Source organism: Macaca fascicularis, chromosome 4 (genome assembly GCF_037993035.2).
Source record: "Macaca fascicularis isolate 582-1 chromosome 4, T2T-MFA8v1.1".
Lineage (NCBI taxonomy): Eukaryota > Metazoa > Chordata > Mammalia > Primates > Cercopithecidae > Macaca > Macaca fascicularis.
Window position 1 is genome coordinate 88,223,488 of NC_088378.1, and position 13,012 is coordinate 88,236,499.

A 13,012-nucleotide genomic window follows, 5' to 3' on the forward strand; every position below is an offset into this window, starting at 1 on the left:
GAAGTTAAATATTGCATTAAATTTCAAGATGAGAGACAGAAAAAGAAAGTAACTATTGGATTTTAAAAATGAATTTCCCTTCCGAACTCCAGAAAAGCATATGCTCTGCAAAGCATATACTTTTCTATTGAACGTGACTTCCAGGGCTCGCTCATCTCTAGGACTTGAAAGCTGAGGCTTTAGGAAAAAGAAGGAGGGAAGGAGGGTCAGGAGAGGAGTCTCTGAAGAAGCAGCCAGAAGCTTGGCACATTATTGATAATTTGTAAGAGAGTGTTCAACAAAGACGTTCTATTGTTTAAAAACCATTTCCTTTAATGGGATGTTAGCAGAAAGTAGAATAGTAAAGTAAAAGCACTAAAACTGTATCAATTTTCTCCAAATGCTATTGATTAGAAAGTGTGTTTGAATTATAGTCACTTATTTAGCTGTAAATTGTCTGTGAACAGTAATTGATTCTTAGTTAAGTTGACAGCAAGTAGAATTTCAGTACGTGCAAGTTTACTTCTGTATACCTTTTTCCCAATTGCAACACATGTTGAGGATAACTGGACAAGGCCAGGATTAGGGATAGGCCTAGGAAATGGAGATGAACTGGGAGGCAGGGCAGAAGTAGTGGTTTGCCCAAGATGGCTTCAGAGGGATAAAGGAAGAGGAAGAAAGAAAACCCGGGCTTAACCTAGGAATGTACCGCATCTTTGTGAAGATGGAGGAAGTGGGACAGGCTGTGTGTATAAAGAGTTGCTGGCAGGTGCTTGGGTTGAAATCATGGTTGGAGGAACTAAAGTCTTAACCTTGGGTTTTAGGGAGATAATTTACTATCTAAATTAAATTATGGTTACCACCACAGTTATTCTAGTGACTGCGTTTCTGTGCGAAACACTCTGATATGGAAGACAGTGATAACATCAGAGATGCATTCACTGTTTACATGGGCAGGGTGGGCTCTGAGGGCTCTGGGGTAGGCTCTGTGATTCCTAAAGCTGAAGATACAAGTGCTGGCCACAGCACTGTGAAGCTGAGCTTGGCCAAAGGGAAGCTCTCCCTCACTGCCAGCTATGGATTTCTTCAGTCTGCTGCAGAGCTCACTGCTGCCCCTTGTGGACAAGTGGTCCATGGAGCTTCTGGAAGAGTCAGTGGGTGAGGCTGGGAGTGATGCTGGGCAGGATGGGTCCAGCTGACTGGGCACATTTGTCTTCATGTTTATGGGATCCTTCTGTTCATTTGCTCCTGATGTGCCCTTTTAGTGACATCCAACTACCTGTGGGGTGGCAGCTGTAATACTTGTGCACTTGGCAAGAAATATTTGATAAGCTAAAGCTAAATTCCAAAATTCCTTCTGATTATTATAGGAATTTCAATAATACATTTGTCAATGCAAGGAAAGGAAAAACATTTAGGTTAAAGACGTAAGCTCAAATTTCAAATTGAAATATCTGAAAATATTTTATTTGAGTTTCATTCAAATTTGATACCTTGTATTTTTCTCATAACTGTATTTTTTTTTTAAATCAAGCCCCATATGGATATCCACAAACACCTTCTAGTTCATCCTATTTTTTTTTCTCTGTGCTAGGACATAAAAGGTTTAAAAACAGTTGGCTAGGGGACTAGATATAGATATACAAAAAAAATCTCCAACAAAGCAAAATTTAAAAAACCCAGAAAACCTCTTTGTGTTTGGTTGCCATCTGCAATAAAGCAAGGCATACACTAAAGCATCTAATGAATATTCAGGAAAGGGAAATCCTGAAAAACATTTAGCAAGCAAAGGATGGAAAATGGAATTAATTATATAGTAACCTGTTATTACTAATTTAAGATGTTTGAAATGCCATTAACATTATCTTCATTTGGTTTGCTGTATTTATTGTTTCATATTAGTGAACATAAAAATATTTATATGCATTTACATAATAACCATTTTACTATCTATATGTATCCCATAACATTATGTTGTATGCCTTAAGTATATATAATCACATTTATTCTTAAGGCTGGGTACACTGGCTTACGCCTGTAATCATAGCACTTTGAAAGGCTGAGGTGGGCAGATCACTTGAGCTCAGGAGTTTGAGATCAGCCTGGGTAACATGGCGAAACCTTGTCTCTATAAAAAGTACAGAAACATTAACTGGGCGTGGTGGCAGGCCCCTGTAGTCCAGCTACTTGTGGGGGCTGAGGCAGGAGGATTACTTGACCCCTAGAGGTTGAGGTTGCAGTGAGCTGAGATTGTGCCACTGTACTCCAGCCTGGGTGACAAAGTGAGACCCTGTCTCAAAAAAAAAAAAAAAAAAAAAAAGCATCTACTCTAAGATACATATTCATTACAAAGAGAAAAATTACAACTTTACCGTGGAGAAAGCTGGCTGACACAGCGACTAAGGTTAACATCGCCAGCAATAAGGTTGGGTACCAACATCATAAGACCCCCCCAGAACCATGCTCTGAGAAGGGCTGAAAATGCATGCACTCCATCTAATCATGAAAAAGTATCAGACAAACAAATGGAGGAAAAATCTACAAAATAACTGGCCAGTACTCTTAAAAAATGTCAAGTTTCATTAAAGACAGGGAAAGATGAGTTGCTATCACAGATGAGAGGGGACTAAGGAGACATGACAAGTAATGCAAAGTGAAGTTCTTGGATTGCATCCCAGAAGAGAAAAATAATATTAGTGGCAAACTGATGAAATTTACATAAAATCTATATTTTTAATTTATTTTTATTTACTTATTTTTCAAGACAGGGTCTCATTCTGTCACCCAGGTTACAGTGTGGTGACCCGATCTCGGCTCACTGCAACCTCCACCTCTCGGGTTCAAGCGATTCTCCCACCTTAACCTCCCAAGCAGGTGGAATTACAGGTGCGTGCCACCAAGCCCAGCTAATTTTTTGTATTTTTAGTAGAGACGGTGTTTCACCATGTGGGCCGGGCTGGTCTCAAACTCCTGACCTCAAGTGATCTGCCTGCCTTGGCCTCCCAAAGTGCTGGGATTACAGGCGTGAGCCACTGCGCCCTTCCTAAAATCTATATTTTAGTTAATAGTATTGTACCAGTATATCTCTTGGTTTTGATAATTGTACTTTGGTTATGCAAGATATTATCATTAGGGAAAATGAGTGAAGGGTATATTTGATCTCTCTATTTTTGCTGCTTTTCTGCAAGCCTAAAATTACTTCAAAATAAAAAGGTAATAAAAATCCTTTTAATCTGATTTCTGCATTCCTTACTCTGCTGTATTGAGTCCCTTTATGAACATTACTGATCCATTTATTTGCCAAATCACAAGGCTCTACACAATTGGCTCCAACCTATCTCTGCAGCCTCATGTTCATATATCACTCTGTCTACCTTCTGGCCACACCCAACTTTTGTCTCATAAACATGTGTTTGCCTTCATATCTCCTGCACCTCTGGACTGGGTGTTCCCATTGCCTACAAAGCTCTCCCTCTTCACTGCATGGGGAAATCCTATTAATTGTTCAAGACTCAGTTAACGTGTCTCCTTCTTTGTGATACCTTCTTGGATTTCTTCTAACAGAATTATTCATTCTCTCCTTTTTTCCCAATGCTTGTTGAACTTCCTTCTATTACACCACATATTATTTTGTCCACCTATTCATTAAGCAACAAATATTTTTGAGCGTCTGCTCTGTACCAGGCACTGTGGTAGGTATTGGATATATATTAGTGAATAAAATAATATAGTCCTCCCCTTCATGAGTTTATAGTCAAGAGGCAAAGACAGAAAATAAACAAGGAAACAAATGAATAGATAAATATATAACTAAAAATTGTGGCAAGGGCTATATAAAAAACCCAATAGCACATAAAAATAGAGAGTAGTGGGGTGGGATGGGTAGACATTTTTGGATAAGACAGAGAAGGCTTCTTTTAAAATGACCATTCATTTCATCAAAACATTCTCATTAAAAAATTCTGGTAATATGGAAAAGTATAAAATTCAGTATAAAAAATGACCCATAATGCCATCACTCAGAAACAATAATCATAATTAGGCTTTTTTTTTTTTTTTTTTTTGACAACAGAGCGCTCTGTTGCCCAGGCTGGAGTGCAGTGGTGTGATCTCGGCTCACTGCAACCTCAGTCCTCTGGGTTCAAGCATTTCTCCTGCCTCAGCCTCCCGAGTAGTGGGACAATAGGCACGTGCCACCATGCCCTGAAAATTTTTTGTACTTTTAGTAGAGACAGGGTTTTGCCAACTTGGCTAGGCTGGACTGGAACTCCTGGCCTCATGTGATCTAGCTGCCTTGGCCTCCCAAAGTACTGGGATTGCAGGCGTAAGCCACTGCACCTGGCCCATAATCAGACATTTTAATGCTTATATACATAGAGAAGGATAAATGTACAGATCAGAGTGATCATACTGCTCATGTTGTTTCAAATAAGTATTTGATAGATACTAGGTTTTTAATTTTTTTTTTATTTTTTATTTTTAAGATAGGGTCTCACTCTGTCACCCAGGCTAGAGTGCAGTGGTACAATCTCAGCTCACTGCAACCTCAACCTCCTAGGCTCAGGCAGTCCTCCCACTTCAGCCTTCTGAATAGCTGAGACCTACCACGCCTGGCTAATTGTATTTTTGGTAGAGATGGTGTTTTGCCACGTTGTCCAAGCTGGTCTTGAGCTCCTGAACTCGAGGCGATCCACCCACCCTGGGCTCCCAAAGTGCTGGGATTATAGGTGTGAGCCACCATCCCCGGCTTGATAGATGTTAGTTCTAAGACAATGATTCTCAATCTTGGCTGCCCATCAGAATGCCCTGAGGTGTACAGGCGTAAAGTGCAGGGACGGGGGAATCAGCTCTGCCTGCAGTAGGAGGTTGGGACAGGGACCACTTTATGGAAGTGGAAATGTCTACGCTGGGCTTTGACCTGTTTACATGGTTTCATAAAGTTGAAAAGGAGAACCAAGGACATTCCAGTGAGATGGAACAGCTCAGAGGCATGGTACGTGCTGGAGTGAGGGAGGAAGTAGTCTAGGACTCTGCACAGGGGTTCAGTGCTGTGGGCTGGGAACTGTGGGAGTTATGGCTAAATCAAGATGTGAGGCCCAGGTGACAAAGGGACTGGTCTGCCACTCTAAGGAAAGTTTTGCTGTCAATCTTTGTAAGGAGGTTAGTAAAATAATTACCTCTGTTATTATTTTTTTGGGACAGAGTCTCTCTCTGTCGCCAGGCTGGAGTGCAGTGGCATGATCTCGGCTCACTGCAACTTCTGCCTCCTGGGTCCAAGTGATTCTTCTGGCTCAGCCACCCAGGTAGCTGGGACTACAGGCCTATGCCACCATGCCCAGCTAATTTTTGTATTTTTAGTGGAGACGGGGTTTCACCATTTTGGCCAGGATGGTCTCGATCTCTTGACCCATCCACCTAGGCCTCCCAAAGTGCTGGGATTACAGGCGTGAGTCACTGCACCCGGCCCCTGTTTTTATTTTTTAAAAATCAGTAAAGAAAGCCAATTAAGCTACTTATATGTTCCTTAATCAAAGTCTCCTGTGACGTATTCTTCCTTGACTTTCAGTCTTATTAAACATTTATCTAACGTAATTTTTCTATGCTTATTAGAGCAGAAAATGAATCTTGTGCAAATCAGCTTTTTGCCCTTTTACTTAGTCTCAAGAAGACTCAGAAGCAAACATAGGGCCTAATTCAATGCCTTTCCAGATGAAGAAAGTCCAGCTGTTAGTGGATTTCCAGATTTCAACTGCCTCTGAATTCTTGGTGACCATGTTACCCCATTCATTGTTACTCCATGGTGGGCTTTCCTAATGCCGAGGAGCCTTCCCTGAGTAGAGGACATGTTCTTCTGGCCAGATTGGCCTGCTCCCAGGCCCCAGCTGGTTCCCCACCCCAGTTTCTGCTCCATGCCAGGGCCATGTTCCTGTCTGTTTAGGCCCAACCCATCTAGAGGTCACTTGACATGCTGAGTGAGAAAAAGCCAGCTGGTGTGGCTTGAATGTGTGAGGGCAGGCAGAGGTACTTACATAGGATTTTCACATAGCTTTTATCCCAACTACAAAGAGAAAGGAAATGCCACTGTTCTACCGCCTCACACTTGTGGCAGGCGAGGCCTCACTAACAGCTGTCTCAGCACTGACTGAGTGGTTAAGTTAAATAGTAAAAGCCAGTGCCCTCATACAAAGGCTGGGATGTAACAAAAGCCCATCAAGAGTTTTGCCTAAGCCATTCCCGGGCCTTAAAGCATGACAAAATAATGAGGGAATTCTTACTAGGACCCATTTAGGGGTAAACAAGTTTTATTGTGGGTCTGAAGAAACTCCCCAGGCCTCCACAAACAAGTTTATTGGGGGTCTGAAGGAACTCCCCAAACCTCTGTGATTTAGCAGGAGGCAAGATAAGGGTAATCACCGCAGCACCTGGACCCATTTAGATTAAGTAAATTTACTGAGGCTCCAGAGAAAGCTCTTCAGGACTCAGACCTTAGTTACAGATTAAAAGAAGTTAATCACATATGTCTTTAGATGAATGCATACTTGCATGTAGACATACAGCTTAGAAGGTATATCAGTTCTGGAAAACTTTGTAATTTTGAGTTGGTCTGACGATAATTTCCAGGCCTTCTCCCTGTAATGGGTTACAGAAATAAAAACTCTCTTCTTCCCCAGTTCATCTGCATCTCGTTATTGGGCTGCGAAAAATAGCAGCCCGACCCTCAGTTTGGTCCAGGAACACACTGACAGTCTGTTCATAGCCAGAGAATGACCATAAATAGTTCTAAAAGTAACTTTGATAAGCAGGATTTAATGATTATAATTATAATACTTGGCTGCAAATAATGGGGACCAATTACTGGTTAAGAAAATCCCACTTTGGGAGGCCAAGGCAGCTGGATCACTTGAGCCCAGGAGTTCGAGACCAGTCTGAGCAACACGGTGAAATCCCATCTCTACAAAAAAAGGTACAAAAGTTATACAAGAATGGTGGCTTGTGCCTGTAGTCCCAGCTACCCAGGAGGCTGAGGAGGGAGGCGGAGGTTGGGGCGAGCTGTGATTACACTACTGCACTCCAGCCTGGGCTACAGAGTGAGACCCTGTTTCATAAATAAATAAATAAATAGATTAAAAAAAAAAAGACAGAAAAGAAAAGAAAGAAAATCCTTGATGGCATTTCAGCTCTGATAGTGACTCTTTCTGTGGTGGTGGGAAATTGGTGGCCTGACTCATTTTTCGCAGATGGATAAATGGAGGCTACATTAATGATTCCAAATTCAGCTGGAGAATAGAAGGCAGGATTTCCTGTTCCTTTAGGGAATAGAGAGGTCTTACCTTTAGATATGTGCTTCCTCATTAAAAAAATCATATATTTATCCAAGACTTTAAACATGACAGATGTTGTGCTGAACGTTAGATCCAGTGAATTGAATCCCAGTGCTTGAGCCCAAGTTTATGTATACTTTAAAACTCCACAGTTGTTTCTAATATGCGTCACTGATTGAGAACTGCTGTGCCAGATGATTATCAAAACCCTGTTTAATTCGGCATAAGATCTCAAATAAGAATGGGGACTGGTAACATCTATTTTTGCTTTTGAAATTGCTTTCCCTAAGGTCTTAATTTTGAAGCACTGCCTGAAAATCCTGTATTTTGCATTTCTTTTCCCTTTAACTCTTGAATAAACATCTTGAACTAAGCATCAGCAAAAAGAAGCAATGATGATTATTGTCTTTAGTCCCTGGAGTTTTGCCTTCACTTAAATTAGAGGAATTTCCTGATAGATTCATTTGTCATGTCACTTCACATTTTTATGTGAGGGAAGCTGGTTGTGGGGTTCTTCTCAGTGTCCAATCTTTTCCATAGGACAAAGGCAATAAAAATCACCAGCACAAAAAACAATTCCATGAAGCTACAGCACAATGAAAATGTTGTCTTTAATCTTTCTCTTGGCCAAATTCAAATGTTTATTGTCTGTGTATTCTTTACTCAAAATAAAGAGAAGTTGTTCTACTTAGTCCTATGCCATAATCGTTCCGTTACTCAGAAGTATCGAAGAAAGCCTGGATGACAGTTTTAAGTCAGAGCGATAGATGTTAGTGTGGCTCCGAAAGAATTTAATTTCCTGATCCAGGAATTAAACATATGGAAGTCATTTGCTCGGACTATCTGTTCTCTCCATGTGTTGACTTAAATGTAAGCACATTATTGAGTTTCCTACACCTTTTATAGAAGCAATAGATGCCAGTATCCATTAGAGGAGAAATGCTGTTTTGGATAAATTCAGGAATGCTCTCACCAAGAGGTTCATGTACATTTCCCTTCTTACAGATAGGTAGAACCATGTGACCACTTTTGGCCAATGAGCTGTGAGCGAAAGTGACTTGTCACTTCTGGGCTGGTATGAGTTCTCTTTGCCTCCCATAGGCACTGAGGATGTTCAGCTAATAGTGCCTGCAGAAGCTTGGGTCCCCAAGGGACTACATGCAGCAGGGCTCCCCACCTGCAATGGACACGTAATGTGAGTGAAAAATTAACCTCTGTTCTATTGAGCCACTGAGATTGCAGTATAGCCTGCCCAGACTTGACCAGTGCAGTCATTAAGAAGTATCAAAAAACATCCCAATACAGGGGCTCCCTTGCTATGTTTTCTTCACAATGATCCATGTTTGGAAGATCAAAGTCAAACTTGTGGGGAGAGGCATGGATGGGAGCAAGTATACAATTTATTTCACAGACTTTTTGGCCAGAGTTTTTTGATGCTTAATTAGAGAATAGCTACTTATTTAGAAATGTTAAAACTATTTTACAAATGTGTTGTACGTCCTTTGTTGATCATTCTTAATGTTTCTTGGTAATAGCAGTCTCCATTATATCCTTGGAAGTGGCTGGAGTGAGGAGGGCATGGTGGCTCACGCCTGTAATCCCAGCACTTTGGGAGGTTGAGGTATGTGGATTGCTTGAGCCTAGGAGTTCGAGATCAGCCTGGGCAACAGGGAGAAACCTTATTTCTACAAAAAATACAAAAGTTAACTGGGCTGGTGGTGAACACCTATAGTCCCAGCTACTCTTGGGGCTGAGGTGGGAGGATCACTTGAGCCCAGGAGGTTGAGGCTACAATGATCCATGTTCACACCACTGCACTCAAGCCTGGGTGACAAAGTGAGATGCTGTCTAAAAAAACAAAAACAAACAAAACAAGAAGTTGTTGGGGTGTTTTGTTGACCAGAGCCTGAAGGAAAAGTTGACCTGGCGGTGCTTGGTGCCAGTCTGGCTTCTACTTTCTCCTTTTGGCAACTCCAATGATACTTTACTACCTCAGGAAATCCAGAAGGGCTGAGTACCTCACACTCAGCTTCTGAGAAACTGCTTAAGCTTCCACACCCTCAGGGCTACAGTTACAAAGACCTGCTAGGCTGGGGGAGGAGTTCTCTCCAGCTTTGCTCTGGTGAATAATACCTTCAGAGCTTTTATGCCAGTCCAGGACCTTTAGCTACAGAAATTAATACACACCTTTCAACAATCCCTGCCTTCAATCTGCTTATAATCTACCTGAGGAAAAGGACATAAAAACAAGGGTAGAATAACAAAACGAGTGAATAAGTACAGAGAAATAAATGAGTGGTCAAAAAAGAAAGCAGTGGAGATTCCTACTCAAAACAGTGACTTCAGGCTGAGGGAAAGGAGAATATGACCTATGTCTGAAGTGATAAGTCAACTTTTGACAGAGGGAGGTGGACATACAGACAAGTGGAATGGTATGCAAAAGGGCATGGAATGGTTATGCAGGAAGATTGGAATAAAGCAAGACCTGGGAGAAGTCGGGGAAAAGCCTGGAAAGACAGGTTGGGAGAAATGCCCCACAAGTGTTCCCAAAGCTGGAAGAGTTTACAGTGTTGCTCGGCATGCTGTTAGCATTGCTGTAAACACACAAGTTAAGGGCAAGATTCTTGCCAAGAGAATTACTGTGCATATTGAGCACATTAAGCACTCTAAGAACTGAAATAGCTTCCTGAAACGCGTGAAGGAAAATGATCAGAAAAAGAAGGAAGCCAAAGAGAAAGGCACCTGGGTTTAACGGAGGTGCCAGCCTGTTCCACCAAGAGCAGCACACTTTGTGAGAACCAATGGGAAGGAGCCTGAGCTGCTGGAAGCTGTTCCCTATGGATTCATGGCGTAATAGGGGTTAAGAAAAATAAAAGACCTCTGGACTGTAAAAATGTTTCTCTTCATTGAGTAGAGAAGTGTGGTGTCCCCTTCCCCAAATAAATATTTAAAGCAAATTTTAATTCTGTCCTAATTCATTGTGTAATGTCTTTACTATTCAAATTTAATATATTTCTTGCTGAAAGATGTGAGGTGGCAACAAATTACTCAATTGGTTAGAAATTGGCCAGGTATTATTTATGAAATATTTGTGCTTGTTTGAAGATAGTCCCTCTAAATCATCATGGAAGAAATAAAATAATTTACAAAAAAAAAAAAAAGATAGGTTGGGAGCAGACTGTGGAAAGCACTGGATATTGGACTAAGGATCTAGAACTTTTAGCTTTTAGGGAATTGTCAGTATCTAGCCATGATTTATTTATTTATTTATTTATTTATTTATTTAAGACAGAGTCTCGCTCTGTTGCCCAGGCTGGAGTACAGTGGTGTGATCCCCACTCATTGCAACCTCTGCCTCCCTGGTTTAAGTGATTCTCCTTGCCTCAGCCTCCTGAGTAGCTGGGATTACAAGAGCCCACCACCATACCCAGCTAATTTTTTTTTTTGTATTTTTAGTAGATACAGGGTTTCGCCATTTTGGCCATGCTGGTCTCGACTTCCTGACCTCTGGTGATCCACCCACCTCGGCCTCCCAAAGTGCTGGTATTACAGGCATGAGGCACCACTCCGGCCTCATTTTTTTAAGCATGGAGAGTATCATAATCCTAGTGGCGCTTAAGTAGCAGTAGTCTGTCCCCAGGAGCAAGGTTCATTGGAGGGGAAGGACTTGGAGGTGAGGATACTTTCAAGGCAGACTGGTCATGTGTGGAGATGGGGGGAGATAAGGAGGTTGTGATTACAAAAGGGGGTACAAAGTGGGTTCCTGTAATGGCTGCCTCCTGGAAGGCAGTGTCACAAGGAACCTCGGTCTCAGCATCTAGAGCTCCAGGAAGGAAAAATTTCAAGTCAGACAGAATTCTATATATACCATTTCTTTGAAACCTTCAGCCCTCAAGATTCCAACATCATGACCTGAGTTTCAACACAGCTGACTTAGTCCTCATGTCACTATTTTGGTGTTGCCCGTGTGAAGCCGTAGAAGCCTGTGATGCAGTTGCTCTCTTGTTAGCTGTGGTTCTCAGCGTTACAGGCATTCTTGCTTGCTTGGGGGTATATACACGAAAGAGAAAGGGACAGATGTGACTTTGAAGGGCCTACTGAATCAAGCCTCACCGGGAAAGGCTTTGTGCTATTGAGGCTAAACCTGAACTTTGGTGAAAGTTTCCAGGAAGAATCAGTAAATAGGAGAGTTTTATATTTTTCATTGTTTCCATGAAATGGGAACAACAACAAAAAATTTCTTTACAACAAATAATGCACAGAAAAATGCAGCCTATGATTTGTATTTGCTGGTTAGAAAGAGGTCAAGGAAGTAAGATGCTGAAATTTATATAAGTAATATTTCATAGTTTTAAAATTCTCAAAGCACATGAAATAGGAAGAAGGAAGTTCTTGCCCAGAATCCTAGAAAATCACCAGTATTCAGTTATAATCACTACTTCTTGAATCGTTGAGGAGTCTTTTCTCCATATTTTTATTTGATTTTTGTTTTGTTATCTCCCAAGTTAATATTGTATTTAGATATCAAATGGTCAAAAAGGGAAACTTTTATCTCTGGGGAAGAAACATTTAGAAAAATGTATTCAGTATAATACCGAAATTCAGGAAAGATTTATTGTAAAAAAAAACTATAGACATTGACATGGAAAAGATTTAATGTTATAAAAACTTTATATCAACTGAGTAATATCCTCCTGATGAGAAATACTATATTAAATATAAACCCATTATGTTGTAAAAGAAAAAAAGGGTGGGGTGCAAAGCTGACAATATTGCATCATTGATAATGATAATGGTCAATGTGTTAGCTTGCAGAGAGTGCCAGACACTATCAAAAGCATTATATACTTTAACTCATTTAATTCCCATAGAAACCTGTGGGGAAGGTATTATTATTTGTATTTCACAGGTTTAAAAACACAAGGGAATTTAAGTCACCTGCCCGAGCTCTCACAGGTGGTAAGATTTGGGGTGCTCTTCAGTGACTGCCAAGGGATGAAATTGGAGAGCCATGGTAGAATCCAGACATTTGGCTGAGCTTCTCTGCTGATAGGAGAGGGGATGCTAAGCCTATTTTGGGTGAAACCTCCCCTTGGGAAGCTAGAGCATTGCCTTCCTTCTTCCCCAGATCACAATGCTGCTGGGTGGTACCTAGGAGGTAATGGGGCGGGAGCAAGGTAGGTCATAACCGGGATATCTTCTCTCTGACTGAGTTTGTTTTTAACTAGGACATCCTGAGATTTCAGTGAAATGTGCTGATGGGAGAGGAAGAGAATGAGTTTTGGTGCAGAAAGGCATCTGAGGTAGGTATTGCCATTTCCTAGCTGTGTATCATTGCACAAGTTACTTAACTTTGCTGAGGCTTTTTTTCCATACCTGCAAAGTGGAGATTATAATAATACCTCCCTCTCACTCAAAGGGCTGTTGTATTAAAAGGGGTGAGGATATAAAATACTCAGCATTCACATATAATAAATACTGCTTTAGTGTTAGCTATTTTGTTATAACTCAATTAAATTTTGTTAAACATGTACTATCAACACAAGAAAACTGGAAATTGGAAAAATGCTAATATAGCTACAAAAGAAAAATGCTAATATAACTGGAGCCAGTTGAGACACATCCGATTTCCCTCCTCTCTTTGTCAAAGAACCTTTCAGTTCATGTTCTGGAGGTAATGAAAAGCTCATTATTATTTTCTCTTCTGGTTT

At 41.0% G+C, this 13,012-nt stretch overlaps 1 protein-coding gene across 1 annotated transcript; it reads left to right on the forward strand.

Annotated features, from left to right (window-relative positions):
- Positions 1 to 11,208: 11,208 nt before the first annotated feature.
- On the forward strand, positions 11,209 to 11,384 carry LOC135970418 (small integral membrane protein 30). Its single transcript, XM_065543074.1, is given in 2 exon segments — positions 11,209 to 11,230; positions 11,233 to 11,384. Coding segments are annotated over 2 exon segments (174 nt in total).
- The last annotated feature ends 1,628 nt before the right edge of the window (positions 11,385 to 13,012 follow it).